At 46.8% G+C, this 27,532-nt stretch overlaps 1 protein-coding gene and 1 pseudogene across 2 annotated transcripts in view; both read left to right on the top strand.

Moving 5' to 3' along the window:
• The first annotated feature begins 2,986 nt into the window (after positions 1-2,986).
• On the top strand, positions 2,987-3,900 carry LOC128119481 (lys-63-specific deubiquitinase BRCC36-like; annotated as a pseudogene).
• Positions 3,901-17,290: 13,390 nt separating this feature from the next.
• Positions 17,291-27,532, top strand: part of Stox2 (storkhead box 2) — a 234,588-nt gene continuing 224,346 nt past the window's right edge. The window contains exon 1 of one of the 2 annotated variants that reach the window (XM_052752254.1): positions 17,291-19,851. In XM_052752254.1, the coding sequence (XP_052608214.1) occupies positions 19,482-19,851 (370 nt within the window). In that variant the 5' untranslated portion in view covers positions 17,291-19,481. Of the gene's footprint in view, positions 19,852-20,187; positions 20,210-27,532 lie in introns of those variants that run through there. The other variant, XM_052752259.1, reaches the window with a different exon arrangement.

Genomic DNA, 27,532 nt, shown 5'->3' with positions numbered 1-27,532 from the left:
CATCAAGCAGCATGTCTTTTCATCTGCTGGCAATACAGTCCTGGTCCCTACAGCCTATCTTTCTATTTGGAAAACTAGCCTGTCTATTAAGATTCAAAGTTAGAATCAGTTGATTCCTTGGACCTGTTGCCTTAGAACATTCAGAAGTATCCTCCTGCCCCTGGTCTGGGCACTCCTGGTTTTGTCTCACAGTATTAGTCTCCATGTTCACCAGATTCTCATGTTCACCCTCATTCTCAGTCACGAGACAAAGATTTTATGTTCCTGCTGGCTGTCCTTTGGGACCACCCTTAGATTCCAGAGCCTTTTCTCTGGTTCTTGGACATGGGCTTCACATGTTCAGGGATGCAACAATCCATCAGAATTTTTCTATTGTTCTTTTGAGACAGGGTCTCACCATGTAGCCTTGGCTGTCTTGGAACTCACTGTGTTGGAACAAGCTGGCCTTGAACTCACAGAGGTCTCCTTATCTCTGCCTCCTAGTGCTGGGATTAAGGATGTGAGGCACCATGCCCAGCAGATGGTGACTTTCCACCCTCTTCCAACTGAATCTTTTGCTACCTTTCTTCTGCTTTCAGTGGGAAGACAAGATATTACTTTGGGTTCATTCAGACAATCCTAAAAATTTCCTTAAGAGCAGTTGATTAGTAATCTTAATAAAGTCCCCTTTAAAGTCTCCCTGTTGTTGCTGTTTTTTTCTCTTAGCTATTTGGGGGCCTGCCACCCAGCTCCCAAATAAATTATACAGAGGCTTATTATCACTTATAAATGCCTGGCCTTAGCTTGGCTTGTTTCTTGTTAGCTCTTCTTAACTTTAAATTATCCCATCTGCCTTTTGCCTCTGGGCTTTTTACCCTTCTCTTATTTCTGTAAATCTTACTTTCACTTTTACTCCATGGCTGGCTGTGAGGCTGGGTGGCTGGCCCCTAGTATCCTTCTCTCCTCCTTTTCTTGTCATTTCTTCTTTCTTCTCTCAGATTTCTCCTTATATTTATTCTCTCTGCCTGCCAGCCCGCCTACCTTTCTACCTTGCTATCGGCTATTTAGCCCTTTATTAGAACATCAGGTGTTTTAGACAGGCACAGTAACTTAGCTTCACAGAGTTAAACAAATGCAACATAAAAGAATGCAACACATCTTTGCATTATTAAAGCAAATGTTCCACAGCATAAACAAATGTAACACATCTTAAAATAATATTCCGCAACACCTCACTTTCCATACACTGTGACACAGTCAGAGACTCCAGTGGTTAGGATGTGTCTTCAGAGGACATCATTCAGCTCACAAACAGAGGTCAGAATCACTGAATGAGTGAGGTGATTTTGACTGGAAACAGTTTCAGGCCACTTGAACAATGTGTTACATAATAATCCTAGGTGGGCAGCTGTTGTATTCAGTATTTAACAGGCAATCCATTGTCTTCTAACCTCATTCATTTTTCTGAGAAGTTAGAAGAATATATTACTGATAGATTTAAATGGAATACGTCTTTAAAACATTGTTTCAAAGATTTATTTCTAAGTTTGGGTCTGTGTGTGGGAATGAGCTCGTGAGTGTGAGTGTCAGTGAGGAGAGAGGTGTCAGACCCCTCAGAGCTGGAGTTAGGGATGTCTGTGAGCTGCCTAGCATGGGTACTACGAACTGAACTCAATTCTTCTGGAAGAATGGCCAGTTCTTTTAACTGCTGGGCCATCTCTCCAGCCCTCATCCCTTACACTTTTTAACCAAATGGTGGATACTGTTTACTGAATGTTAGCCCCCAGAGGATGCTATCTCCCACCAGGGAAGGTTCATTGTTTCCTTGGCTAAACAGCTACGTTGGTGGTTGACCACTTTTGTTCAATGAGAAAACATGGCTGGAGTCTGGGCTACCCTCTTGGCATAGTTCATCTTACTTTCGGGTCACTTCTCTTCTGTTGACCATGCTCTGGGGCTTTCAGCTGAGGGCTGACACATGTTGACAGGGGTTCATTTCCCATTTCGTCTTTCATTTCTGTGAGGCGGCCACAAGCTTCACTCTGCTCCTCAGCTGGGGTTTGTGTCCCTCCTCCTTGTGTAGCTGTCTCCAAGGGAAAACCATCCATGAATGAGGAGGTCCTTCGACGGTGGCTCTCCAGCAACGTAAAACTGCTGGGGCCTGCTCCGTCTGGGTCGGACGGAAGCAGCTCTCTCCTCGGGTGAAAGCTGTGTCTTCAGCCCTTTGCTCCTGCTCAGGATGAATTCCTCCTACACACACCCACAGAAAAGTGGTTGCAGGAGCTCAGATCCTTGTTTGAGGTTTCTCTCCTCTGAATTTTATTACCTTTTCTCGTGTTGCTTCAGCAACGGCTTTTCCCGGCAGACATGTTTGTATTTTCCCTAGCTTTCCTAGGTGTTCCCGGAAGAATAGATGTCTGATCCCTAAGTCCATTTCATCTAGAAGCACCTGGCCAGTTCTAGGGGTCCCCCCTTTCCATCTCACTACCCCCTCTCCTGAGACAGGGTCTCTGAATATATCTATTGGTGGCCTTGAAATCCCTGAATAACCTAGATGGCCTTCGAACTCATGCATGACTCTTCCTGCATCTGCCTCCTGAGTGCTGGGATTATGGGATGTCCCACCCAGCTCATCATATATATTTAATTTTGATTGCTTATTAAATCATGACCTTTTTGAGAGCTCATGTGCTCTGTTGTCAGAAATGGAAGGTCAAAATGCACATTTTTCTTGATAGTACATGTTTCCTATAAAACATGTTGTCTTTACCAGCCATACACATTTCCTTTGGATAGAAATACAGTTTTTAGACATGGAGTGCTAGCCTAATCATCTTTTCAAATTATGTTTTAGATTTCCAAACTAAACTCATGCCTTGAGGTCAGGCCTGGGTGGAGCTCTGAGTGCCTGGCTGGGAAGGCTGGGTGTGAGCACCAGGTTGGCCAGGCTGCATTGGGCCAAGGAGGATGTGAGTGGAGCCACCTAAGACAGCAGAGCAGGTGGTGCATGCAGTGCAGACAGCGAAGACATGCAGTGCAGGTGGTGCATGCAGTGTAGGTGGTATGTGCAGTGCAGGCTGTCCATCTGGAGTGTGACGCTTTCCTAGTTTGTCTCATCCATACTCTGAGCACAGAAGAGGGAGAGGTGACGGGTCTGTGTATAGGGGAGTTGAATCATGACACGGGACGACACAGGGGGTGACTCCAGATTTACATCTACTAGAACTGAGGTGCACACAGTTGAGGACAAGGCAGATGCCATTCGGATTTCTCATATGCCTCTGTCATCATTCTGACAAGAGAGAGGATTGAGTAGAAATCTCCCTAGAGCAGCTTCCTGTCTGCAGCCTCAACAGAGGCAGGAGAGTTGGCAGAACTAACAGGTCATCCCACGAGAGTCGCTGGCTGGTATCATTCCCACCCTCATGTAACGATTTGGTCCTGCCGTGTTGATGTTCATACACAAGCCATGTACCAGATGACGGATCAAGGCTTTGTGGGATGTGCTTTCTGTTGTGGTTGTTGTTTAAAAGAGGACAAAACCCACAAAGACCGGTCGGGTACTCTACACTTGTTTCTAATCCATACAAACCCAAAAGAGGTCAGAATATGAGAGAACTGAAATCCCAATCCATATTGTACCTCATTGGGAAAGTATGTCTTGAATACTTGAGCTGCTGGGCATCCTGGGTCAGGAAGACTAGGATGTATATAGGAGGACTCAGCCTTACACATCAGGACTTAGTAGCCAAGATCCACAGCAGCTCTGTGCTTACCTATTATTTGTACAGTCAGATGTCAGCAGTCAGCGGACTTCTCCTGCAGTGTTTGGAGGACAGTCTGGAGCAAACCCAGCAACATCTGCAAGGGCTTCGATGAGAAAAGGAAGACCGTATGGAAGAGTTGTCTCCCCCAGAGTAAAGCAGAACAGAAATGTGAGCAGATGAAAATACCTGGTGTCGGGGAATATTATCTTAAGGCGTGTTACTTTTGTTTATGTTGCATTTGTTTAACTCTGTGAAGCTGTGTTACTGTGCCTGTCTAAAACACCTGATGGTCTAATAAAGGGCTGAACGGCCAATGGCAAGGCAGGAGAAAGGATAGGTGGGGCTGGCAGGCAGAGAGAATAAACAGAAGGAGAAATCTGGGAGAAAAGGAAGAAGGAATGAGAGAGGAAAGAGGAGGACTCCAGGGACCAGTCACCCAGCTGCACAGCAAGCCACAGAGTAAGAAATAATAAAAGGTACACAGAAACAGAGAACGATAAAAGCCCAAAAGCAAAAGATAGATGAGATAATATAAGTTATGGAAAGCAGGCAAGAAACAAGGCAAGCTAAGGCCGGGCATTCATAATTAAGAATAAGCCTCTGTGTGTGATTTATTTGGGAGCAAAAGAGCAAAAACCAACAACAACCACCTGGCCATACAATTTAATCAATGACATCAGCTTTGAAGAAGGTAAGGCTGGAGGACTCGAATCACACAACTTCACAACTTACTGTAAAGGTTCAGTAATCAAGATACCATGGTAGTCACAGGGGAATAAACAGGTAGATCACATCGTAGAATAGAAAAGAAGATCCCGAAATAAGCCCACAATAATATGTCTGACTGATTCTGACAAAGTGTGAAGGTATTTCAACGAAGAAAGGACAGTCATTTCAACAACTTGAACCTGCAAAGGCCAGCCACATAAATTCTAAAAGTATCTCAAAAATGTTTCATGGATTTAAATGTAAGAGGGGAAACTTTCAGAAAAAAAAAATCATAAGAGATTCAGGAGACACGTTCTCAAGCATCCACTCCACAGCACAATCCACAATACAACCAAGTAGGCATATTGGATTTTGTCAAAATTAACCTTTTTATTTTGTAAAAATAACTAAGAAGAGGAAAGGCAAGACACTACTTGCAAACCATGTAGTGTCTGGTCAATATGGAAAATATGCCCAAAACTCAGAAAGAAACAATCCAAGTAGAAGGTGGGAAAAAAAAGATTTTTCAGAATATTGAAATTGGTATAAATAGCGTGAACCCAATGGAGCAAGCTAAGAAAGATGCCAAGATTTACAACAGTTCTTCCAGGAGTGGCCTGATCTCACTCATATGCCACTCACCTGCCTTTTTGTCCTGTTATCTTTTTTTGTCTTAGATTTTTATTTTCTTTGTGTGTGTCTACATGCATGTGCAGGTGCTTACAGAGGCCAGGATTCTGGATCCTGGTGCTGGAGTAACAGATCCAACATGGGTGCTGGGAACCGAACTCATGTCCTCTGGAAGAGCAGTCTGAGTGAGCTCTTAACCTCTGAGTCATCTCTCCAGGTCCTCTGTTCTCATTTTACATGTTTTGATTATCAACATTCCCATTAACAGCACCTAGAAAGTGGCACTGTCAGAAGCCCACATGGACTCGGGTGCACTGTCATCCTCTTGTGTATCTCCCTCTCCTCCTCTTACTGTCTATACTTAAACCGATGTCAAAACCCTTTTAGAATAAACGTCAAAGCCTAGCATAAAAGCATTATGAATAAATTAGAAATGAAACTACTTTCATTTTGAAAAATATTTATTTGCTGTTATTATATGTGACCGTGTGAATGACTACAAGTGTGTATGTGTACCACAGGTATGCCCTGTGCCCATGGAGGCCAGTGTGGATGCCCATGGATCCCCTGGAGTTGGGGTTGTACACAACTGTAAGCCCATCTCATGTAAATGCTGGGAACCAACTGAGGTCCTCTGCAAGAGCAGTGAGTGCTTTTAACCTCTGAGCCATCTCTCCAGCCCCAACTACTTCGATGTTTACATTGGACATACATGTTTTTCTGCCTAGAATAAGTGTGATAAATATCTAGATGTGAATGACTTTGTCTCAATTGTCAGGGAAGTCCAAGTACAGATGGCTTTTTTCTAAGCTCCACTGTGTTGTCAGTCACCATTAAAGGAGAAGTCTAAAACCTCATGAGAACTGGTCTGGGGCGAGGTTAGTGGTAGAGCACTGGCCCAAAACAGCATGAAGAGATCCTGGCTTCTTCTGTAATTGAACATCCGATGCAAATGCTTCTGAAGTTGTATTTTCTAATAAGTCATCATGAATGAGAGACCCTGTGCTTTTATGAATGACAATGTTTCTGCTCATGGAATGTTTTGATATCTGCATGTTTCTGATACCAGTTATCTGATTAACCATAGAGTTTTCCTCAATTGGTCTATTTTATTTAGGCCGGTTCTTTCCCCCTTGGTAATCTGCCAGGTGCAGGGATCTCAGGGGAGGGAGGGCTCCTTTATCAGGGAATATATACTGTGGGCAAGATGGCAGGGTGTAATTTCCCCTGCTGGAGATCTCAGATACCCAGGGTTCTCTTAGTTTTTGGAGGGAAACACAATCGAGGGTAGAATTTGGCAATTGCATGAAGAAAACAAAACAAAAACAAAAACAAAAAAACAAAAAACCCAGAACAGATAAAGGAACTGCTGGTATTGCGGTGGGCAGAAGAGAATCTCTGGGAATTGTGTTTGTTTTACCAGGTGGCTCTGTCATTATCATCCGTTGTTCCACATGAAGCGGCACTGAGGTGCCATACATGGCCACCTAGCGGGAAGATGATGGCGGCGTCGAATGGGTTGTGGTAGTTGCCGGTCACTGCCCCCGCCCCCAGCCTCGATGCTACACAACTCTGCTACCAAGGACATACAGAAGTCCCACCCCAGCGCTGTCCATTATTCCTTTGTTTATTCCCCAAGGAAGCCCAGCAGTCTGCACAAGAACAAAGTGTAGAATGAGGGTGGGAGAAACTTGGCATCTGCCCCAATTTCAAAAGCACCAAACTCCAAATTGACAGCCTCGTCTTACGAACTTGTTAAGATGTCATTTCTGTTGATGGAAACGCAGTGGTAGCCTGAAGCCCTGAGGTGGGAATCAGCGGTACATAATCACATATACATCAGCTCACGGCAAATCCTTGACTTCAGGACTTAGGCAACAACCGTTTATCATCTCCCGTCAGCCCCACACTATCCACCGTGTGAAGGCTTCTCTCTCCATCCCTCATGTCTTCACTGTCTTCCTACCAGCCACGCCTCTCTTTTCTCTTCTTTCCTAGCATATACACGCTTCTACCTTTGTAGCAATAAGGCTGAGTTTCATTTTGAAAGGGGTATTTGTGTCAGTCTTCTCTTACAAATGAGAAGACTTCCCCTTAACTGATCCCCAAATAGGAGGCAGGGCATATTTAGTTCCTCATGTCTAGTACACACCACACAGTTTAGAAGATAACGGTTATTTACTATGAGATTGTTTGTAAATGGCAGCAAGATCTACAAGCTTCACTCAAGAGTTAGATCTTGACTAACGCTGTGGATTCTAGTATTGTTAAACATCTTACCCGTTTGTTTCGGACGGCAGTATTTTTATTCAAATAAAGAGGAGTTCAGTATGAAGTCTGAATTGGGCTTACAGTACTGTGCGGGAAGGGAATGAATTATTTTAAGGGAAAAGTGTGCCCATGGCAGCTTTCTCCTCTCAGTTATCGTTACGCAGAGGTACAGGGACTGAAGGAGAGCGAACCGTGACCGGAAAACAAGCCAAAGAAAAACACACCTGGCACACTGCCCTTTGAAAGTTGAGGGTAGTCTGGGATGTGTCCTGTCCTGTGGGGTCTGGGCCAGCGCCACAGGAGGCTAGAGTGGACAAGAGTCGCAGCCTGCACAGGGCAGCAGAGGTTTGCTGGAGTCTGGGTAAGTGTCTTCAAAGGCTCATGTGTTGCATTTGGTCCTGTTCCGGTTCCATTTCTGTTGCTATGATGAAACATTGTGACCCCGATATCTGTGTTGGGAGATAGAGGTAAAGAGGAGGCCTAGGGAAAGAGGTTATTTGGTCTTTTACTTCTGGGTCACAATTCCTCATTGAGGGAAGTCAGGGCCGAAGATTTAGCAAGGGCTGAAGCAGAGACCATGGAGGAGAGCTGCTTCCTCTCTGTCTTTGAGCCCTGGTGGCTCTCTGTCTCTGCTACCTTTGTTATAGAACCCAGGCCCACCTGCTTGGGGATGGTGCTGCCTAAAGTGGGCTGGATCCTCCCACATCCATCATTTATGGAAACAGTTCCTCATAGACATGCCCATACACCTATCTGATCTGGGCAATCTGTCAATAGAGGCTTCTCTAAGACTCGAGGCTAGGCCAAGTTGACAGCAAAGACTTAGGAAAGGGCCCTAGCCCATTGTGCTAATGGGAGGTGACACAGCTTCTGAGATGTGGGCCCAAGTGGACAAAGATTACATCATTGGAACTGTGCTCACAAAGGGGCCCTGGGACCCTGGTCTCTTACTCCTCTGTCTTTGTATCCCAGACACTTTGAGGCTGACAGCTGTAGCGTGAATTCTAACTGATCTTAATACTAAAAACCTGGAGTCAGCTATCGGGGTAAATGCTGAAAGATCAGAGAGACAAAGGAGCAAGTCACAGCCACCTCTTACCTTGCCAACTCCTCAGCCTGAAAGGGGGCTAAGCTCCGGTCTCCTCCCGCCTTATAGTCCTCTCTCTGACCCACCCTATCATTTCCTGTTTTCTCCTCCCTAATGCAGGAATTAAAGGCGTGTGCCTCCCAAGTACTGGGATCAAAGGCAAGAGATCCCAAGTGCTGGGATTAAAGGTGTGCGCCAGCCACCACTGCCTGGCCTCTATGGTTAACTAGTGGCTAGCTCCGCACTCTGATCTCCAGGCAAGCTTTATTTGTTAGAGCACAAACAAAATGTCACCACAGACAGCCGCCTCTGTTAGGTTCCAGGCAACTGGTCTACCTGATTATGTATCAAAAACTCTAAAACTATTAGACAAAATGAACTACTTTAAAAATTGATTGTCTCAGATACTATGTTATAGTAATAGAAAGCAGACTAATGTGGAGGCATTATTCAGAGCATCTCAAGATGCCTCTACAACCGATTTTAGTCACACAAGGCCACATTAAATTGTGCCCTAAAAGAGATTCTTTTTGACCCTGCCTCTGTGTGTGTGTGTGTGTGTGTGTGTGTGTGTGTGTGTGTGTGTGCACAGTGAAGGGTATGTATATGCACACATATGTCTGTGCAGCTGTTCTTACCTGTGATGTGTGTGTGTGTGTGTGTGTGTGTGTGTGTGTATAGTGAAGGGCATGTATATGCACACACATGTCTGTGCAGCTGTTTTTACCTGTGATGTGTGTGTGTGTGTGTGTGTGTGTGTGTGTGTGTGTGTGTGTGCAGTGAAGAGTATGTATATGCACACACACGTCTGTGCAGCTGTTCTGGCCTGTGTGGAGGACAGAGGTTGTCGTCGAGTGTCTTCCCTTGCTCACTTCTCCATCTTTTTTTCTGAGATAGTGTTTCCTATTGAAGCGGGGATCACCATTTAAGCTAACTGGTTGACCAGCAGGTCCCTGGAACCTACCTATCTCTAGGCCCCAGTGTTGAGGTTCCAGCGCATGTCACAGCACCCGACTCTTCTGTGGGCTCTGGGGGTTGAACTCAGAGCCTCATGCTGGTACAGAAAGTCCTTTTCCCAAGGAGCCACGTCTCCCTGGACTTGAGATGGATTATCCTGAGGGAAAAAATAGATGAGTAATCAGAATAGATGGACCATCACTGAGAACCACTTTGGGACTTTTTGACAAAGTGTGTCAGGCAAATGAAACAGACCCCCTATTAAAAACAATTTGCGATGAGAAGCACTTGTTGCTTTTCCAGAGAACCCAGGTTCAGTTCCTTGCACCCAAATGGTGCTTAATAACCATCCCAAACTACAGCTGGAGGAGATCTGACTCCCTCATCTGACCTCCACATACCTGTGGTGCACATGCATGTATGCAGGCACAACATTCACACGCATAATAAAATTAGGAAATCTTAATTTTGTTTTAAAAACCCACACAAGATTTTGAGGGAGGTTGTGTCATTGGTAGGTTTAAGGGAGACATAAACTGTGGAATTTATTTTTGTGGTTAGTGACTAAGACACCTACTAGGGTAAGATTTTAGCGAGTGATTTGTTTGGATGACATTGTTTTGGACACAGACTCAAAGGCCGCTTGGAAGCACAGACTTAGGTGTTCAGATTCAAAACACTTACGCTATAAAATCAATATCATACACCATCTTTTATCTTTGGTAAAATGGACTTTTCATAGATGCCATAATTAATGTATCATTGAAATACTATTTCCTGCCTAGATTTGCGTAAATGATAGCTCGACATGAAATACGTACGTATTGCAAAAGCGAGTGTTCCGTGGTCTAGTTCTTGGTGTGTGAGTGTGTGGGTGGGTGCCGGTGCCAGCATGCACAGGGCGTGTGTCATCAGAGGACAACCTTGGGCGTTGTTCCTCAGGTGCCGTCTTTCTTTTGTTTGACACCGGGTCTCTCACTGGTTAGGATTTCACCATGCAGAGCAGGTTAGCTGGTCTATGAGCTTCCATGGCTCTTCCTGTCTCTGTCCCCCATCTTAACACGATTGGGATCACAGGTACGCATCACGGCACCCAGCTTTTTTTTTTTTTTTTTTTTTTTGTTTTTTTTTTGTTTTTCGAGACAGGGTTTCTCTGTGTAGCTTTGCGCCTTTCCTGGAACTCACTTGGTAGTCCAGGCTGGCCTCGAACTCACAGAGATCCGCCTGGCTCTGCCTCCCGAGTGCTGGGATTAAAGGCGTGCGCCACCACCGCCCGGCCAGCACCCAGCTTTTTAACGTGGGTTCTAGGGATCCAAACTGAGTTCCTCACACATGGCAGCATTTTACGGACTGAGCTATCACCCCAGCCCCCAGTGATATATTTCTATGAAACCAGGCATCATAGACTTTGTGGTACATAATGGCCACCACTTTATTATGATCGCGATTCTGTAAAAAGGAATCTAGTCAGGACACCGTAGGGATGGCTCAACTCTTCTACTCCAAAACTAAAGCTTTAGCTAGGGTGGGTTAGCTGGAGGCATATAGGAGAGCTCAAGGGGGTATCAGCCTAGGGTCCCGTTCTATACCAGGTGTCTGCTGGGGCTGGATGGCTTCTATACTCACCAGTACAGTGCCCATCCTGTACTGGTAACATGGCAACAGCCAGGGGCATCCCGCCCTGCTGTCTAGACGCTGGATCCTTGTGACCAGTTTGAGCATCCTCACGTGATAGTCTCATACTGGTTACAGGGTAGCTGCCTTCTAAGGAGAGATGAGTGGGAACCAGGGAAGCAACCAGGCCTGTGCCCAGATCTGGGACAATATGCCCTCTGCTCTACTCTGTTGGCTAAGGAAATCACAGCGTCTGAACAGAGTAAAGAGGGGGAACGAGATAGGCTTTACCTCTTGGGGGGGGTGGTGGTGGTGGTGAGGTTTTATCACAGATGTGCATGTGAACAGGAGATAGGACAGCAGCCATCTTTAGAAAAGGCCATCGGCCCGCACCATGAATTCCAAACTGAAGGCATGTGACCCGAATGTGCCTTCCTGAGTGATGATTAGTTTGGGCTTCTGTTCTAGCACTGTGGACAAGGAGCAACCGATAAACTTTTCCAGCAAGACTGCAGCTGACTACAGGCAGTGAGAGGCGCTGGCAGTTTCATTCACCATGTCCTTTTATCAGAAGCCCACACATCTTGAACTGAGGACGTGAGAACACAGAAATGAATGCTCTCCCCAAGGTATAATGATGCTTTGGGGACTTTAGGGTTATGTTTGCAAGGACTTCCTTCACCTTCTTCCAGAACATTTTTTTCCAGCAATTGGTATGAGAATTTCCTGTAAATAATGGAACAGTGGTTTATCTTGTGAGTTTTCAATTCTTTGAAGAAGCCTGAGTCGGGATCTTGGTTTGATCAAGTATCAATTGTGTGACCTTGAGCAAATGACCCCTGAGAAGCTCATGTCTCTGCTTGGAAAACTAGAATAACAAGTGTTCTTTACAATTCCTTACAGATTTTTATAAGGATGAAACATTTGATAAGTGTTAAATACTCTCTCTTGGAAAATGACTAGGAACTCTCATGGCTGCTAGGGTCTGCATAAAGATCTCAGGTAGGAAATCTAGGGAAGGAAGCAATTCCTAAGGTGGTTACATTCAGAGAGATGTCCCCTGGGCATGCCTTCGGGGCGGGGGTTGTCTTGTTTGCATTTACTGATGTGGGAAGACCTATCCCAGTTGTTCAGGGTCTAAGTTCTAGAAGGGGAGAAGAGACCTTAACCCTAACACTCTTTACCCCTTGCTCTGTTTCTTTACTATGACTAGCTGGCTGAAGCGCCTGCTGCTGTGACCCCCACTCCATGTTAGTAGGGTTGATAATAATGGGGGCAGTGATGGAATTAGGACCCCAGAGACCCTCCTAATCTTAGTGCTATTGAGTCCTCATAGCATATCCTCTAAGATGGCGTCAGTTTTTGGAAAAGAAATAGTTTCTGTAGGGTGTGTGTGCATGTGTATGGCTGAGCTTGTTAAGTATCTGGAATGCACAAGCATTTATATAGAAGACGCTCTTTTAATTTATGGCTACATTGTAAACTGTCCGGATAGTTGGAAACTCTTTACAGCTCATTATGAATGCCATAGGCAGTTTCTAAGTGGTATACACCTTGGAAGACCCCTGTGGCCTCTGTCTGTTTCTATTAATATGCTTGTTTAGTTCTTTTGAGTATGGGCTGGGATTTAAGGAGTGCCTTTTTGGAACCCATCCATAGCCTTCTTATAAACCATCATTCCTAAGATAATACTGTGACTTCTGTTTGGGTGATACAAGGAAGCCATTTGGCATGCTGTTGGTACCTTTAGGAGATGTGCGTGCTACCAGGAGCAGAGAGGACATCCAGAGAGTCAGGACCTGAGGCCTTGCTGACAACCACGTGAGTGGCCTGGAGGTGAATGCACACCCAGGTGAGGCCTAAGATGCATGAAGCCCTATGGAAGACGGTGAGCCGAGGCATTCAGGCAGGCCAGGCCTGGATTCCTGACCAACCAACAGGGAGAGGATGAAAGTCTGCTGCTTTGGAGGTAATTTGTTACCGCAGTAACAGATCATGAATGCGGAGGCCAAACAGAAGTCATTCACGAGGCATTGTTGAAGGATCTTTGGGAAGACTGCCTGCCAGGGACTGGTCGGCTAAACTGACTGCATGTCGTGGCGTGGAACTAGACTGTACCTTTAGATAGCTCTATGGCCTTTTTGCTCGGCAGTTCAATTTACTTACATTCTGTGTGCCTCAGTCTCCCCATCCATAACATAATGAGAGTGGTCAGCAGCTGCCTGGAAAGACAGGTACAAGAATGGAAAAACCCTTACACACCCTTCAGTGCTGGAGCAAATTTCACTATACCATCATTATGGGGGGGGGGAGGGGCTGTTACTGAAGAAAGACCATTAATGACGTCTGGATTAAGAAGGAAAAGAGGATGTGGGTAAGGCTCACCAAGGCCTTGAAGGCTGAGTCATCTGTCTTGGGAAAGAGGGTTCTTCTCTGAAGATTAAGTGTCCGTCTCGACTGAAACATGACTTTGCACACCTTAGAGCTTCGATAGAGATGAGAGGGTACAGAAACTCTTACTTGCGTTTCAACGATCGAATTCATCTTTCGAGAGTCATCTATTTCACAGCATGGTTGAGTATTCCAGAAAATGTCTGTTTTGTTGTTGTTGCTCTGGGATAATCGTTAAAACAGGCCGTTTAGTCACACAAATTCCTAACAGCCTACCTTGGGGTGGGAGGTATTTGAGATGGGGATCAAAGGGGAAAATGTCTGGTTGAGAACAGGAGAGGCAGCATGTGTTGAAAGTAGCATTTATTTTCCCAGGGAAAAGCATGCATTACACTTACAATGGGGGTTGGTATACGCTTGCTCAAAAAGCACTCGTGGAAAAGAAGCACTGTGGCATAGGCCTTTAATCCCGACACTAGGGAGGCAGAGGCAAGTAGATCTCTGTGTGTTCGAGGCCAGCCTGGTCTACAGAGTGAGTTCCAGGCCAGCCAGGATAGTCATAGTGAGACCCTGTCTCAAAACAAACAAACAAAACAAAACAACAAAAACAAAATACCCTCCTCGAAAACAAAACAAAACTCCAAACCCCACCAAATGAACAACAACAAACATCAAGAAAATAAACTTGATATGGAGAGTGACCTCTGGGCACAGGCATCGCGGCTTCCAGACAAGGTGAGCAACAGCGTCCTTGGGCTGAGAAGTCTGTGCTGGTTAGTTAGTTTTTTGTCAACTTGACAAAAGTCAGGGACATCTGGGAAGAGGGAATCTCAACTGAGAAAATGCTTCCATCAAATTGGCCGGTAGGCAATTCTTGATTAGTGATTGCTGTGGGAGGGGTACCACCATGGACTGGTGTTCTTGGGTTGCGAGAAAAAGTAATGGGCATGGACAGCAAGGCAGCAAGCAGCACTCCTCCATGGCCTCTGCTTCAGTTCCTGCCTCCAGGTTCCTGCCCCGAGTCCCTGCTCTGACTTCTTTCCATGACGGAGTACAAGCTGTAAGAGGAAATAAACTCTTTTCTCCCCAAGTTGCTTTTAGTTATGGCGTTTAGCACAGCAGTAGAAAGCAAAGGAGGACCAAGTCCTAAATCACAGAACATGCTTTGCTTGGGCTTCTTGAAGTACTTAGCTTTAGAAAGGCCTGAGAAATAATCAGGATGCTGATGATCAACTTTTGAGGGGTTTCATGACCAAGGGTCAGGGAAGCAGTGATGGAGACCCCACTCAGACATACGATGTCTGTGCCTAGCACATTGGTTTGAAAAGACTGGATCTCGGGATGGCCCTGTGTGAGCAGCCGTCACTTAAGAAAGTTCTGGAGCCATTCACCATAAGGAAAATGTGTCCAGGTGACCTTTTCAGGTCCCTGCATTCCTATGATAATACATGTTTTAAGAAAAGCAAGATGTGACAATGTTTGTGATAACGCCCTATCCTAATGACAATAGGAACATGTGCATGCCATGTTCAAGACTAGAGAGGGTGGTGATGGAGAGTCTGTTATTGGTGGAAGTATTAAGGCAACTCTAAGTAGTTAAGAGGGAGGTTTATTTTGTGGGGTAACTTACAAGTGAAGGGATAGGCTACAGGGTCCGGGAAAGGTGTTCTCTGGAGAACTCTGCTCGGTCTACCTCCAGCGTCCAGGATCCAGGAACCAAGAGAGTTGGCACATCCAGATCTCAGGTCTTAAGGGCTCCCTCTCGGCCCTGCCTCATAGGCGTAGGTGTGACAGTTCCCGGAAGCCTCAGTGGGGGTAGTACTTCCAGGTCAAAGCTGGAACAGCTACCCACTACATTCGGTTGCACCCCCAGCAGGTGTCAGGGACCTTAGCCAATGTCCCCCTTCTTGTAACAGCTCTTCATTTCAGAGAGGTCATGCGCCTCAGATCCCACACCAACTCTTTGAGTGACCCCTCCCTCACTACTGCCGCAGTACAGAGAAAGGAGGGCAATATAGCATAAAGCAGGGGGGTCAGTATCTTGAGGGGTGGACTAGCCGAAGACAAATGTCATCTCAATAGCGATGAGTGTATTTGGTAGCAAGATGTTGGTTCCTCAGTGTCAGTCTCCATTAAAAAGAAGCAACCCTCATGGTGGCCCGCAACGATCGGTAATGAGATCTGATGCCCTCCTCTGTCATGCAGGCATACGTGCAAATAAAGTACTCATATTTATAAATAAGTAAATAAATAAATCTTAAAAAAATAAAATAAAAAGAAGCAGCACTCCTTGGAAAAGTGGCTGGTTCCTTGGCTCGAGCAAAAAGACCCTGTAATGTCTTGAAATGTCAGAAGGTAAGTACTCAGAGAATGAAAGGTTCGATATAAGGGCACGAGAGCCAGCCAGCTGTAGAGGATTCTATGGGCCTCACTTTGGGCTGAGTATGACATGTAAGTAATGATGGTTACGTCTTATAATCTCCTGATTAAGAATGCCCTGTCCCCACGGGTGCAGACTCAACAGAGGAGAAAGGGAAGCATGCTGGTCCAGAACACTAACAGTGCAGAAGGAATGCTGGGATAAACCTACAACACCAGACCTTAGCAATCACATCATGAACCAGGCTGCAATCAATAGCCCTCGTTTGTGTTAGGGAAAAATCGGAGGAGCAGTCATGTGATATTTATACAGTCTCAAAGGGTCTTTCAAAGAGACACTTGTGGAGGGGTTGGAGAGATGGCTCAGTGGGTCAGTATGTGCTGCTCCTGTGGAGGACCTGAGTTCAGCATCTGTATACCCACAGCCATTTGTAACTCTAGTTGCAGGGAACTGATTCCATTTTCTGATCTCTGTGGCACTAGGCATCCTTATGATGTGTATACATACATGCAGGCAAGTACTCATACATGTAAGTAGATTTTGTTGTTGTTGTTATTGTTGTGGTTTATGAGACAAGGTTTCTTCTGGCTGTCCTAGAACTCACTCTGTAGACCTCTGTAGATCCGTCTGCCTCTGACTCCTGAAGGGCTGGGATTAAAGACAAGCACCATCACTGCCCAGCAAATAGATTTTTTTTTTTTTTTTTTTTACAAAAGATACTTTAGTGGCTGCAGAGATGTGGACTGCTTTTGCAAAGGCCCAGGTGGATTCCCAGAATTCACCACAGACAACTCCCAATTGCCTGTTAACTCAAACTCCAGGGACTCTGAAATCCTTTTCTAGTCTCTGTGGGCACCTGCACTTACATGCACATACCCACATAAGGCACTCTCACACACAGTTAAAAATAAATCTTAAGAGGATATTTGCTACTTACAAAGAATAAAATATTTCAAACCAGGAGTCCAATCGATGAGAGAGAGGAGGGATTCTATGAACAAGGAACATCGAGATCATGATGGGAAAATGTAGAGACGGCCAGCCAAACTAGTGGAAACGCATGAACTGTGGACCAATAGCTGTGGAGCCTCCGTGGTACTGGACTAGGCCCTCTGCATAGGCAAGACAGTTGTTTAGCTTGACCTGTTTAGGGGGCCCCGCAGTCAGTGGGGTCGGGATCCATCCCTGGTGCTTAAGCTGGCTTTTTGGAGCCCAGTGCCTATGGTGGGACACCTTGTGCAGCCTTGGTGCAGGAAGGAGGGGCTTGGACCTGCCTCAGCTGAATGTACCAGGCTCCACTGACTCCCCATGGGAGACCTTGCCTTGGAGGAGGTGGGGATGGGGGTGGGTGGCTTGGGGGTGGAGGCTGGGGGTGCAGGAGGAGGGAGGAGGGGGGATCTGTGGTTGGTATGTAAAATGAACAGAAAATTTCTTAATAATAAAACAAAAAAAGAATAAAATAGCAATAATAGAGAAATTTTAAAAAGTTTAGGAAAAAAGTTGGGTATATGTGGAGATAATAGAATCGAAACGGGTCTGGAATCTGGGTGAAGATAATAAGTCTTTTTTTTCTTTTTGTACAGTTCTTGCCACTTTGCCTGAAACCATGCCAAACAATCATAATAAAGGCAGAAATGTACAGCAAGAATACTGTCTCAAGCGTGCCTTCTGTCTGTCTTTTGTTTTCCAGCTCCCATCACCCAGACCCGGGCCCAGAGAACAGAGTGTGGCACATTGAGGCTAAGAGAGCAGCATTAACATCCAGGCAAGAAAATGACAGGTCTCGCCAGGCAGTGGGAAATTCTGGGGGCGCAACGTGAAGCTCCAGCTGCAGTCTGTCGACGACGGAGGGTGGGTTGATGTCCAAGGAGCACCTGGAGTCTGTGAACCGCGCTGAAGGCAGAAACACAATCGAGTGCTGGATTCCTTTCTCAGGCATGAGGGCCAAAGCAGGACCCAACTCCCGTTCCACACATGGGAAACCCAGGCTCAGTGAGGTTCCCAAGGCTGCCCTTCAGTCGGACCAAAGTATGTGCTTTTGTGTGTGACTTTTGTGATTTTAGATTCTCTGGAAGCCATCAGCAAACAGTTGAATTGACACCCCCCCCCACACACACACACATACGCATCATCTGAGTATTTTTTTTCTAAGTCAGTGTTTTTAAAAAGGGTGGTCCAGAACCAGTAACAGCCGTGCCCAGACATTCCTTAGAGATTATGAATAAAGAGGCAACGTGATGGCTTAGTGGATAAAGGCGCTTGCCGCCAAGCCTGATGACCCGAGTTCAATCCACACAACCCAGACTTGCGTCGTGAGCACAGGCTGTCTTCTGATTTCCCCCGATTTCCCCTTGCGTGCTCATCCACACAAAATTAAAAAAAAAAAGTGATTAAGAATTAAAAAAAAAATGACCAACGAATAAGATTCTCCACTTCGCACTCCCTCAACCTTTTGGTTTGACCCTAGGAGTGGTGCCTAATTATCTATTAAATTAAAAAAAAAAGTGCACGCACGTGTGTGTGTGTGTGTGTGTGTGTGTGTGTGTGTGTGTGTGTGTGTGTGTGTGGTTTCGCGCCTGCGCTCGCTGTCAGAGAACACATTTCGAGCGTCAGTTCTCTCCTCCCACCATGTGGGTTCCGGGGATAAAACTCAAGCAGTCTGATTTGACAGCAAATGCCTTTATCTGTTGAGCCATCTCGTGGCCACTATCTGGATTTTAACGAGTGTTCCTAGTGATCTTGTTGCACGCTCAAGTTGGACAATCACTACACCCTATCGCTTCTTACGGCAATCGCCTCTGTAGCTAGAACTTTGCAAAGAAACGAGGTTAAAGTTTTTCAAAAGGCGTAATAAAGACCGTTCCCGCTGCATAGCTAACCCCGGGAATCGCTGGGTTTCTTCCAGGATAGGCTCGCACACAGGCTGGAGACAGCAGAGGGAAGAAGGGTCCACGGGAGTTGGGAGGAGGGACTGATGACAATTTTTCGTGGTTGACTAGGTTTTTGAAAAAGCGACTTCCAAGGGTACATTAACCAGCCAGCGAATCCACTTGTTTCGGAGGGGAGGTGGGAGGTGGGGGCGGGGGTGGAGCGTGGGGCGGAGCGACATTCGCAGCTCCGGAATCGGTGCCTTCCAAGTGGCGCCGCGCGTCCCCCCTCCCCCGCTCCGGATCTGCCCGGAGCCGGGCGCTCAAACTCAACTCTCCCAGCCAACCTCGCCACCTCTACGGTCTCCGGGACCGACCTCCTTGGAATTCCTCCCAGCCGGGTCGAGTCAAGGGAATATCCCAGATCGCGGGAAGCTGCCCGCCCCCTCGGCACCCCTCCTCCGGGTCTCCGCCCCCGCTGGGGCTGCCCGGTGCCAAGGGAAGCGAGGGCGCCGCGGCTGGAAAATGAGCGGTGCCCGCAGGGTGGCCCGGAGCTGCAGGTAACTGGCGTGGGACCTCGGGGGCAGCGAGCTCGGCGTCGCTGTCCCTTCCCTGCACGACCGCGCGGCGACCTGCTGCGCCCTCGCGCGGGCTGAGCCTTGGGGACCGCGGTGCCCCCGCGGGGCGCGGCGGGCGGGGAAAGGCGCGGACCCCTAACTCCGGGCAAGACCCCGACGCTCTCCGCTCGTCCCACAGCCACGGTCCCTCCCGCGCTGGTTCCCTCTAGCGTCGCGCAGCGGTGGCATCGGTGAGCGCGGTCCGCGCGGCCAATGCCTGGTAACATGGAGAAGTTTCTACAGATCGCGCCGCACTCTCTGGCCATCGTCCTGGGCCCAGCCGACAGCTCCGCCGAGGAGAAGCCCGGGGCGGTTCAGCCTTCGCCCTCAGCCCCGACCCAACCCCGGCAGCTCGCCCGACACCACATCGGCTACGAGATCTTCGCCGATTTCAAAGCGGAGAACATGCAACACTTCTGGAACAAGAAGGTCACGGCCGCGGTGGCCGAGACGTTTTTCCTGGGCTGGATCGACGAGCAGGTCCTGCTGATTCAGGGCAAGGAGGAGCATCTCGAGGCGCTGCGCGAGGGCTGGACGCGCAGGGCGCTGCGACCCCCATCCGGCTTCCAGATCCGCTGCCTGGGTGAGTGTCGTCGGGCTGCGGGGTCCCCGCCCTGTCCGGGGCTCCCGAAGGTGCTGAGCCGGCGCTTTGGTGCGAGTTCCCGGGGGTTCCAGGATCCTTGCGTGCTTCTCGGTCGGGGAGGGGTCCGCGGTGCTCAGGGAGCGCGGGATCGGGGGACTTCTGGGCACTTGAGCCACCCGCGTCACGGGCGGCCTGCGGAACCTCCTGGCGGCGTCGGTGGCGCGCCCCGCGGGGCGGTGCCTGGGGCTGGCCAGGTAGGCGGCGCGGCTGCTCGGCGGTGCGCGCGGGGGTCGGGGCTACGAGTGTCAGCTTTTCCGCGCCCCGTGGGCCTGGGGAGTGCGAGCCAGGCGGAGGGAAGGTGAGGAGAGTCGGGATTCCGGTAGCACCAGGTCTTACGCGGCCTGCCCTGCAGCTGCACCTCGGTGCCCGCGACATCCCTTCCCAGGGTGGCGACCTCGGAGGTGGGGGGGGCGCGTCGCTCAGCTCAGGTGTGTTGGCGCCGTTCTCATCCAACCGCATTTCCGTACCAGACAAAAGGTACGTTTCTTCTTAAATGTTTTGCTTGTGGTGCAGCTTCCAAAGAGCGTCGTGTGATTGAAGGCGGAGGGGGAAAAAAAAAAAAAAAAAAAAGACAGCAGAGAGGAGCCAGGGACAAAGTTTGAGCTTTTCGTTTGCTGGTGGCGAAGGAGAAAAGAAAACAGTGAGCGGAGGTAGCTGGAGAGGGGTTTTCGTGGTCGCCGCTCGGCGTTGCCTTGACTTGTGTTTTTATTTCGCTTCTACTTAACGTGTTTTTCTTAATCCCGGGCAACCTCGCGCTTGGAATAGTTTTTAGTTTTGGACCTTGGGCCCGGTGGCTAGGAGCAAACAGAGCACATAGAGATGTTTTATGAAACGATTCGATGAAGAAAGCATTCTTTCTAGTTCCAGGGCTTAAAAATTCTTTTATGACATTTTGGAAGGAGGTCAAAAGTTCACACTGTAAAAGCCTGTAAAGCGGCCTTGTTGGGTCCCTGCGCCTCCGGTGAAGGCTTAGCTTTTACCTGCTAATGTGTCTTCTATGCGGATGGCAAATTTATAGCATTTTTTATTTTGCTGTGTGTTGTCTATTTTCGCGTAGCGGAGGTTTGTTTTTGCAAACACTCCTTTGAATTGAGTAGATAAAAAGCTTGTGAAAGCTTGCTTCTTGCTGCGTCTCGAAGATCTCTCTCTCTCTCCCTCTGCTCCCCCCTCCCCCCGTTCAGCCCCTGTAATTATGCTGCCTGCCTTACTCAAGGGGCCGAGATTAGCGCCTCTGAGGGTTGGCCTGCCTGCTAGACTTGAACGCTTGGGGGAGAACCGTTGTCCCCATGTTTGAGCACCTTCAAGGCTTTTTCTACAGTATTTGGATAGTTTCCTTTGAAATTTGACCTCAGGCTTTTGTTTTTTAATTTGGCAAACTTCATCTATGTACAATATAATGCAATGCATTATTTTTATAATGGCTGGAACCTCATGTACCCATCCTACAACTCCGAAGTTTAACGTGGACCTCTGTATTCTTTTCATCTGAACCCCCTTCCACACCACTATTACAATTTTGCTACCTCACGAATGCCAACATAGTTTCATTTGCAAACATTCCAGTATGTTCATATTTTTTTGTTTTATGAGTATTTACAAACAGGAATTGGTGATCTGTCGTATTAAGCAAAGAGAAGCACATTGGCAAAATTGAAAGGTTCCAAATTCATTACCGAAGCTGCTTCATTATCATCTTAACCTGATCAAATCGTGACCTGTCACAGGCTGACCTTCCCCTGGTGGGAGTCTGCTATGGCTACTGCATGGGTCATGGGAGGAAGCAAGAGGCTTCCTCTTCAAAGGGGAGGCACTCAGAAAAAGAGAGCAGGGGTGGTACCTGCTGCTGGTGGCACCTGCCTTTTGAACTGCCTTGGCGGTCAAAATCTCTGCTGACTCTTCACTTTCTCCTTAGTAACGGTGGTTACAATGATGGCGAGAGTCTTAGGTTCTGTGAAATTCTCTAATGGAACTCCAGTGTCGGTGGAAGGGCCTCCTCATTTTCTTGGAGCTCCTGGAGACCTACTCAGGCCTTTTCTTCTCAACCACAATGTCACTGTCAACAAATCAAAATACAAAAAAGACAAAGACTCACGTGATAAGTGGATGTCCAGAGGCAGCCCAGCTGAAACTTTATTTTGAAAAGTATGATTGACATCTTAGGAATGTCCTGGCACTTACCTAATTTGTATTCAAGAGCTGGAAGCAACTGCTGTCTATGATACTTCAGTTTTAATTATCCAGTTTTTTTTGTTTATATCTTAATGTTAATACATGCCTTGTGTTGGTCTTCCAACTGGCCTTGTAGTTGGACTTAAGCATCTTGTTGGAGACTTTCATGCTCTTCTGTGATCTTTTAATTACTTTATGGATGTGGATCAGCCATAGGATCAGCCATAGGACACCAATGAGTGTTGCAGGAAGCCTTATATTCCTACTTGCTGATCTTGAACTAGACGGGGCTCCGAAGTAACTTACAGCCAAGCACTGGCTCACGTTTGACTCACGTTTTCTTATTCTTACGGTAGATAATGACGTTCACACAAGGGATCATTTGATAATGACGTTCATACAAGGGATCTTTTCTAGATGGTCCCTTAGATCCCACCGGGGACAGCGAACTTGTGGTGAACTTGTTCTCTCAGGTTCTCCCAGTGAAGGACAGAAAGGAATGCTTTGTTGCTTGTCTTAGACGAGGAAAGTCTCCTGGGCGAGTGCCCCCCCCCCCCCCCCCGCACCCCTCTCCCCCCACTCCAGAGCAGAGGCTCCAAACACGTTACCCAGGAGCCTTTATCTGGCTCTGTTGCACCACAGTTGAGGCTAGCCCATCCGTTCCTAGTTTATTTCATAGCTTACTGGGAAGAAGTGGGAAATAGCCACACTGGAAAAATGCAAACGTTTTGGTGTCTGTAATTCCAAAAGTACATGGTTCTAACCAGCTGCAAAATTTTCCGGTGAAGGTTGGACACCGAAGTGGTGATTACAGGATCAACCCAAAAGGAGGGAATTAAGTAACTCAAAGGGCAAGTCGTTTTAATTTGGCATATTCAAATCCACCACTTAGAAATAACCTACCAGTATCTTCTTGGAAACATCCCACGGCGTGCAAATAGGATAAAAAGGTCACTTTTTATTTCTAGGATGCCCTCTCAATGGGATATGTATATATATGTGTGCAAGAAACTAGTAATTATTTTTAACTGACTGAGAATTTCAAACATGCATACCATGTTTTAAAATTGTTCTGTAAAACGTGTTCCATTAAGTCCCGTACATGTTAACTGGGGTTTCCCAGAGCCAATCTCTTGTCATTTCCTGAAGATACACGGACTGATAAGGCGTGCAGCTTGGGGGTTGGGATTCTCTGACTGGGGGAACTGAGCATTCTAGGTGCTATGAGGGCTTTTGTGGTGTGTTTTGGGTGAGTTAGAAGAGACGTCTGCTTTGTTAGCAGGCAGGAGAGGTTCCCTGGGGTGAGCGGAGTCCAGCTTTGTGCGGGTGGGGGTGGGGGGTGGACCGGGCTCAGGAAGCCTCAGAGATGCAGTCTGGGAGCAGGTTGGGAGCAGGCTGGGAGCAGGGGCGTGCAGGGGGTCAGGCTCAGGGGTTGCAGAGCTCACACAGTGTTTGGAAGTGAGCGACTGCTCAGTGGAGAGTGTTGTAAGATGTGGGAAAGGTAAGCAAGGGCCATGTGTGAAGAATTGGGAGGAACTGGAGGGCTTTAATGCAGAGAGAAGGCATGACACCATTTGATGTATTATTATTATTATTATTGTTATTATTATTATTATTTCCGAGACAAGGTCTCTCTGTGTAGCCTTTGTTATCTTGGAACTTGCTTCGTAGACCAGGCTGACCTCGATAGACCAGGCTGGCCTCGAACTCACAGAGATCCACCTGCCTCTGTGCTGAGATTAAAGGCGTGCGCCACCACCGCCCGGCTTGATGTGTGTTTAAATAAGGTTTCTAGGGGCAGAGAAGGTGACAGATGGGACTGGAGGGCACAAGAGATACAAATCTATTGAAGTAGTCTTGGGGAGAAATGGGTCCCATACTAGAATATTTCTCTTATGGTACACTCTACGCTTATGCCCTCCATAATCATTGCCCTCAAAAGGATGCCATCTGTCTGCTTGAGTCCAGGGACCTTTCTGCCTTAGCCATAGACTCTTCTGCTTTTGTGTGGAGCCACACGTTAGTTCCTCTCTTCCTGTGTGCCGGGCTTCTGGGTTTTTCCCACCAGTCTTCCCTGGGCCCATGGGTTTCTCTAACTTCATATCCTAGGGACACTGGGTCTGTCTCTGTCCCCTCCAGTGACTTTTTACACTGCCCCATTTGGCCCTTAGATATTCAAATAGTTGAAGCCACCTATACGTTTAAGATCTAAATACACATTTTAGTGTGTAGTTAAGGCTAGTCCTTTGCACTAAAAAAGCTGTTTAGAATATGTAGACATTAAGATTTTTTTTCATTTGTAAATTTTTTTTTTTTTTTTTTTTTTTTGAGACAGGGTTTCTCTGTGTAGCTTTGCGCCTTTCCTGGAACTCACTTGGTAGCCCAGGCTGGCCTCGAACTCACAGAGATCCACCTGGCTCTGCTTCCCGAGTGCTGGGATTAAAGGTGTGCGCCACCACCGCCCAGCTCATTTGGAAATTTTTAATTGATGAGCTCAGAAAGATTTTCTTTCCTCCCCCCTTCTTTCTTTTCCTTTTATAAGACTGCATTTTATATAGCCCAGGCTAGCCTCAGACTTGTTACATAGCCAACTGTGGCCTTGAATTATTGACCGTTTTCTTTCTACATCTGAGGGCCGAGATGATAGGTTTGCATGACCACCTTGGCTAAGAGTCGCTTTCTTAAAGAGACTTCTTCAAGAAGTAAATTATTGAGACAGAATGTTTTAACAAGTTGCATGCTCCAAAAAACACTTGGACACTCAAAAACAAAACTCAGAACAACTCATAGCTCAACTTAAAATTGTTGAATTAAATAACGCACAGCTTAATGGCTTGAATTCCTTGCTTTAAAACTTCTTGGATTCATCCAGCAACTGGGATACATATTTTCTAGGTGCTTTCTGAGCCGTAGAGAACAGAACAAATCAGACATAATCAGGTCTGGTCTAGCAGGCCAACAGACATTCATAAATTTAAAGAAAAAAAACACGCATTTTGTTTTGATTTTTGCTGTGTGGATGATTGAACCCCAGGCTTTGTGCATGCTCGGTAAGTACTCTGCCACTGAGCCATATTCCCAGCCCCTGATATGAATAAGGTAATTGATAGTGTTGGGAACTGGCCCCAGGCAACTAGATGCTACAGCGCATGTGTGGAAGGTCTCGGCTATAGTGCTCATGGGCGGGACATTTGGATGGTGAGTCAGGAGTTAGCAATCATGCCAGGGTTACATGTGCAAGTTAGCTTGAAGTTCTTGAGGAACAGAAGAGAAAGCCAGAGGGGTTGGCTAAGGCTAGCTCTGTGGAGACAGGCAGGCTTATATCCTGCAGTGAGGGGATATGGATATTTAAATATGGAAGGTTGGATTAGACTTGTAGAATAATCTGGAAGTATTTCAGATGTGGGCTTCTTTCTTGAAGATGTGTACCTGCTGTGTTAAAACCTCGGGATTAGTCTAAACAGGGAACAATGATGCACTTAAGCGTTCATTAGCGTCCAATCAGTCATACAAAACGTTTTTATGAACCACCTCGCTCTGGCTCCCTGACACTTGGAGCAAAGGTGTGTCTGTTTCTAGACAAGAAAGTATTTAAAGTGATTTCTGAGATCCGTGGCTGTGCCTAGAATCACTAGGAGTTTTCCCAGTCTTATACATTCCATTGCTTATTTTGTTTACTTATTATTATTCCATTGTTTACATATGCTCTCAAGCGCATGTTTGTCATCTTGTGAGTTTGTTTTGAATTTGGGAAAGAAGCTGTATGGAGAGAGGAATTTATTGGTCATCATTAAGGACGTTTAAGGCAGTGGTTCTCAACCTGTGGGTTGTGACCCCTTAGGGGTTACATATTATGTATCACATCTAATAGGTATTTACATTAAGATTTATAACAATAGCAGAATTACAGTTATAAAGTAGCAATGAAATAATTTTATGGTTGGGGGGGTCACCACCGTGAGGAACTGTGTTAAGGGGTGGCAGCCTTAGGGAGGTTGAGAAGCACCGATTTAAGGGAACGTACAATGGAAAGAGCGTCTGGGTGCTGTGGAGGGAAATACTTGGTGCTCTCTGTTCTTAAGACACAGGGTGTGGGAAGGGAGAAGGTGGGAGAGGGCAGGTGCTTAGGATGGAAGCTGAAAACAGTGAGAGAGAAGATGATAGAGGAAAAACGGGCAGGGGACACGTGGCAGCGGCAGACCTGCACAGGTCATGCGACATTGCAGGATGACCTCAGGTTGGAAGGGTCTTCTCAGGAGTCTGTCCTTTCCTCTGGGCTCTCACAGCCTTTCTAACCAAGTGCATTCTCTGTCACCAAGGCAACAGGAGTAAGGGGGCTGATACGTCCATTCCTTGGTGTCCTCATGGAATAGTCTCCAAGGAGGCAGAGACAGGAGGATTCTGGGGCTCCATGACCATGCAGCCTAGCAGAACTGGTGAGCCTCAAGTCCCAGGACCTTGTCTCAAGAAATAAGCTAGATAGAAATAAAGAGGAACAGTTCGGTGGTGGTGATGCACACCTTTAATCCCAGCACGGAGACAGGCGGATCTCTGGGAGTTCAAGGCCAACCTGGTCTACAGAGTGAATCCCAGGACAGCCAGGGCTATGCAGAGAAACCCAGTCTCAGAAAAACAAAACAAAACAAACCAAACCAACAAAAAGGAGGAATGACCTCCCAGGTTGTCCTCTGACTTCAATATGCATGGGCACACACACATACATGTACACACACTCAGCACACATACACACAGACGTTCGTTATCTGATTGATTACAGTAACATTGATCCCAAAGTTCTGCTGTGCTGGCAGTATTCATCCAGATGCTTGACGCTTTCTCCAAGGAGCCTTCTTGCCTTGTAGGTTCTGATGGTGAACCCCCAACCCCCGAGTATTTCTCCCCTTTGGTCTGGGTAATCTTGGAAAGTCTTGGAAAGCTTGCCAACTTCAGAGTTAATATGGAACCTTAGGAGACTTCAGTCATTTTTGTTGCCAGTGGAGAATCTGTGAGCAGTGTAATTTGTCTGGGTTGATTTCCTTTCACCAGAGCCTGGTTATTAATTTATTAAAACATGCTGGTTTAAGGAAAAAGTCTTTAATGGTTAACTGTGAAATGTGAATACAAAAACACAGAAGGAGACCTTAGGAACCGTGTCTGCCCCCAGGTAATGACAGCTGCTCTTGCGTCTTTCCCTGTCTTCTGCATTTCCTCTCCTATGGAAAATGGGATGTTCTAGAAGATAGGTTTTACACCATTTCTGTCTCCACTTTATTCAGTGGTTGCTAACCCTACCTCAGAGTGGAAAGAGATATGACAAGAAGAAAGGTAAACTCTTACTAATGTTTCCTATGTGTCAGGGACTGCTGCAGATACTTTATATGCATTGCCTCATTTAAACTTTAAAGAGGCATTGGTAACAGGGTTCACCTTAAAAATATTTTTATTTTGTGTG

This window comes from Peromyscus californicus, unplaced genomic scaffold (genome assembly GCF_007827085.1).
Source record: "Peromyscus californicus insignis strain IS unplaced genomic scaffold, ASM782708v3 Scaffold_23__1_contigs__length_62951481, whole genome shotgun sequence".
Taxonomy (NCBI): domain Eukaryota; kingdom Metazoa; phylum Chordata; class Mammalia; order Rodentia; family Cricetidae; genus Peromyscus; species Peromyscus californicus.
The sequence above is the reverse complement of the archived record's forward strand: the minus strand, read 5'-3'. Positions and strand labels throughout refer to the sequence as shown.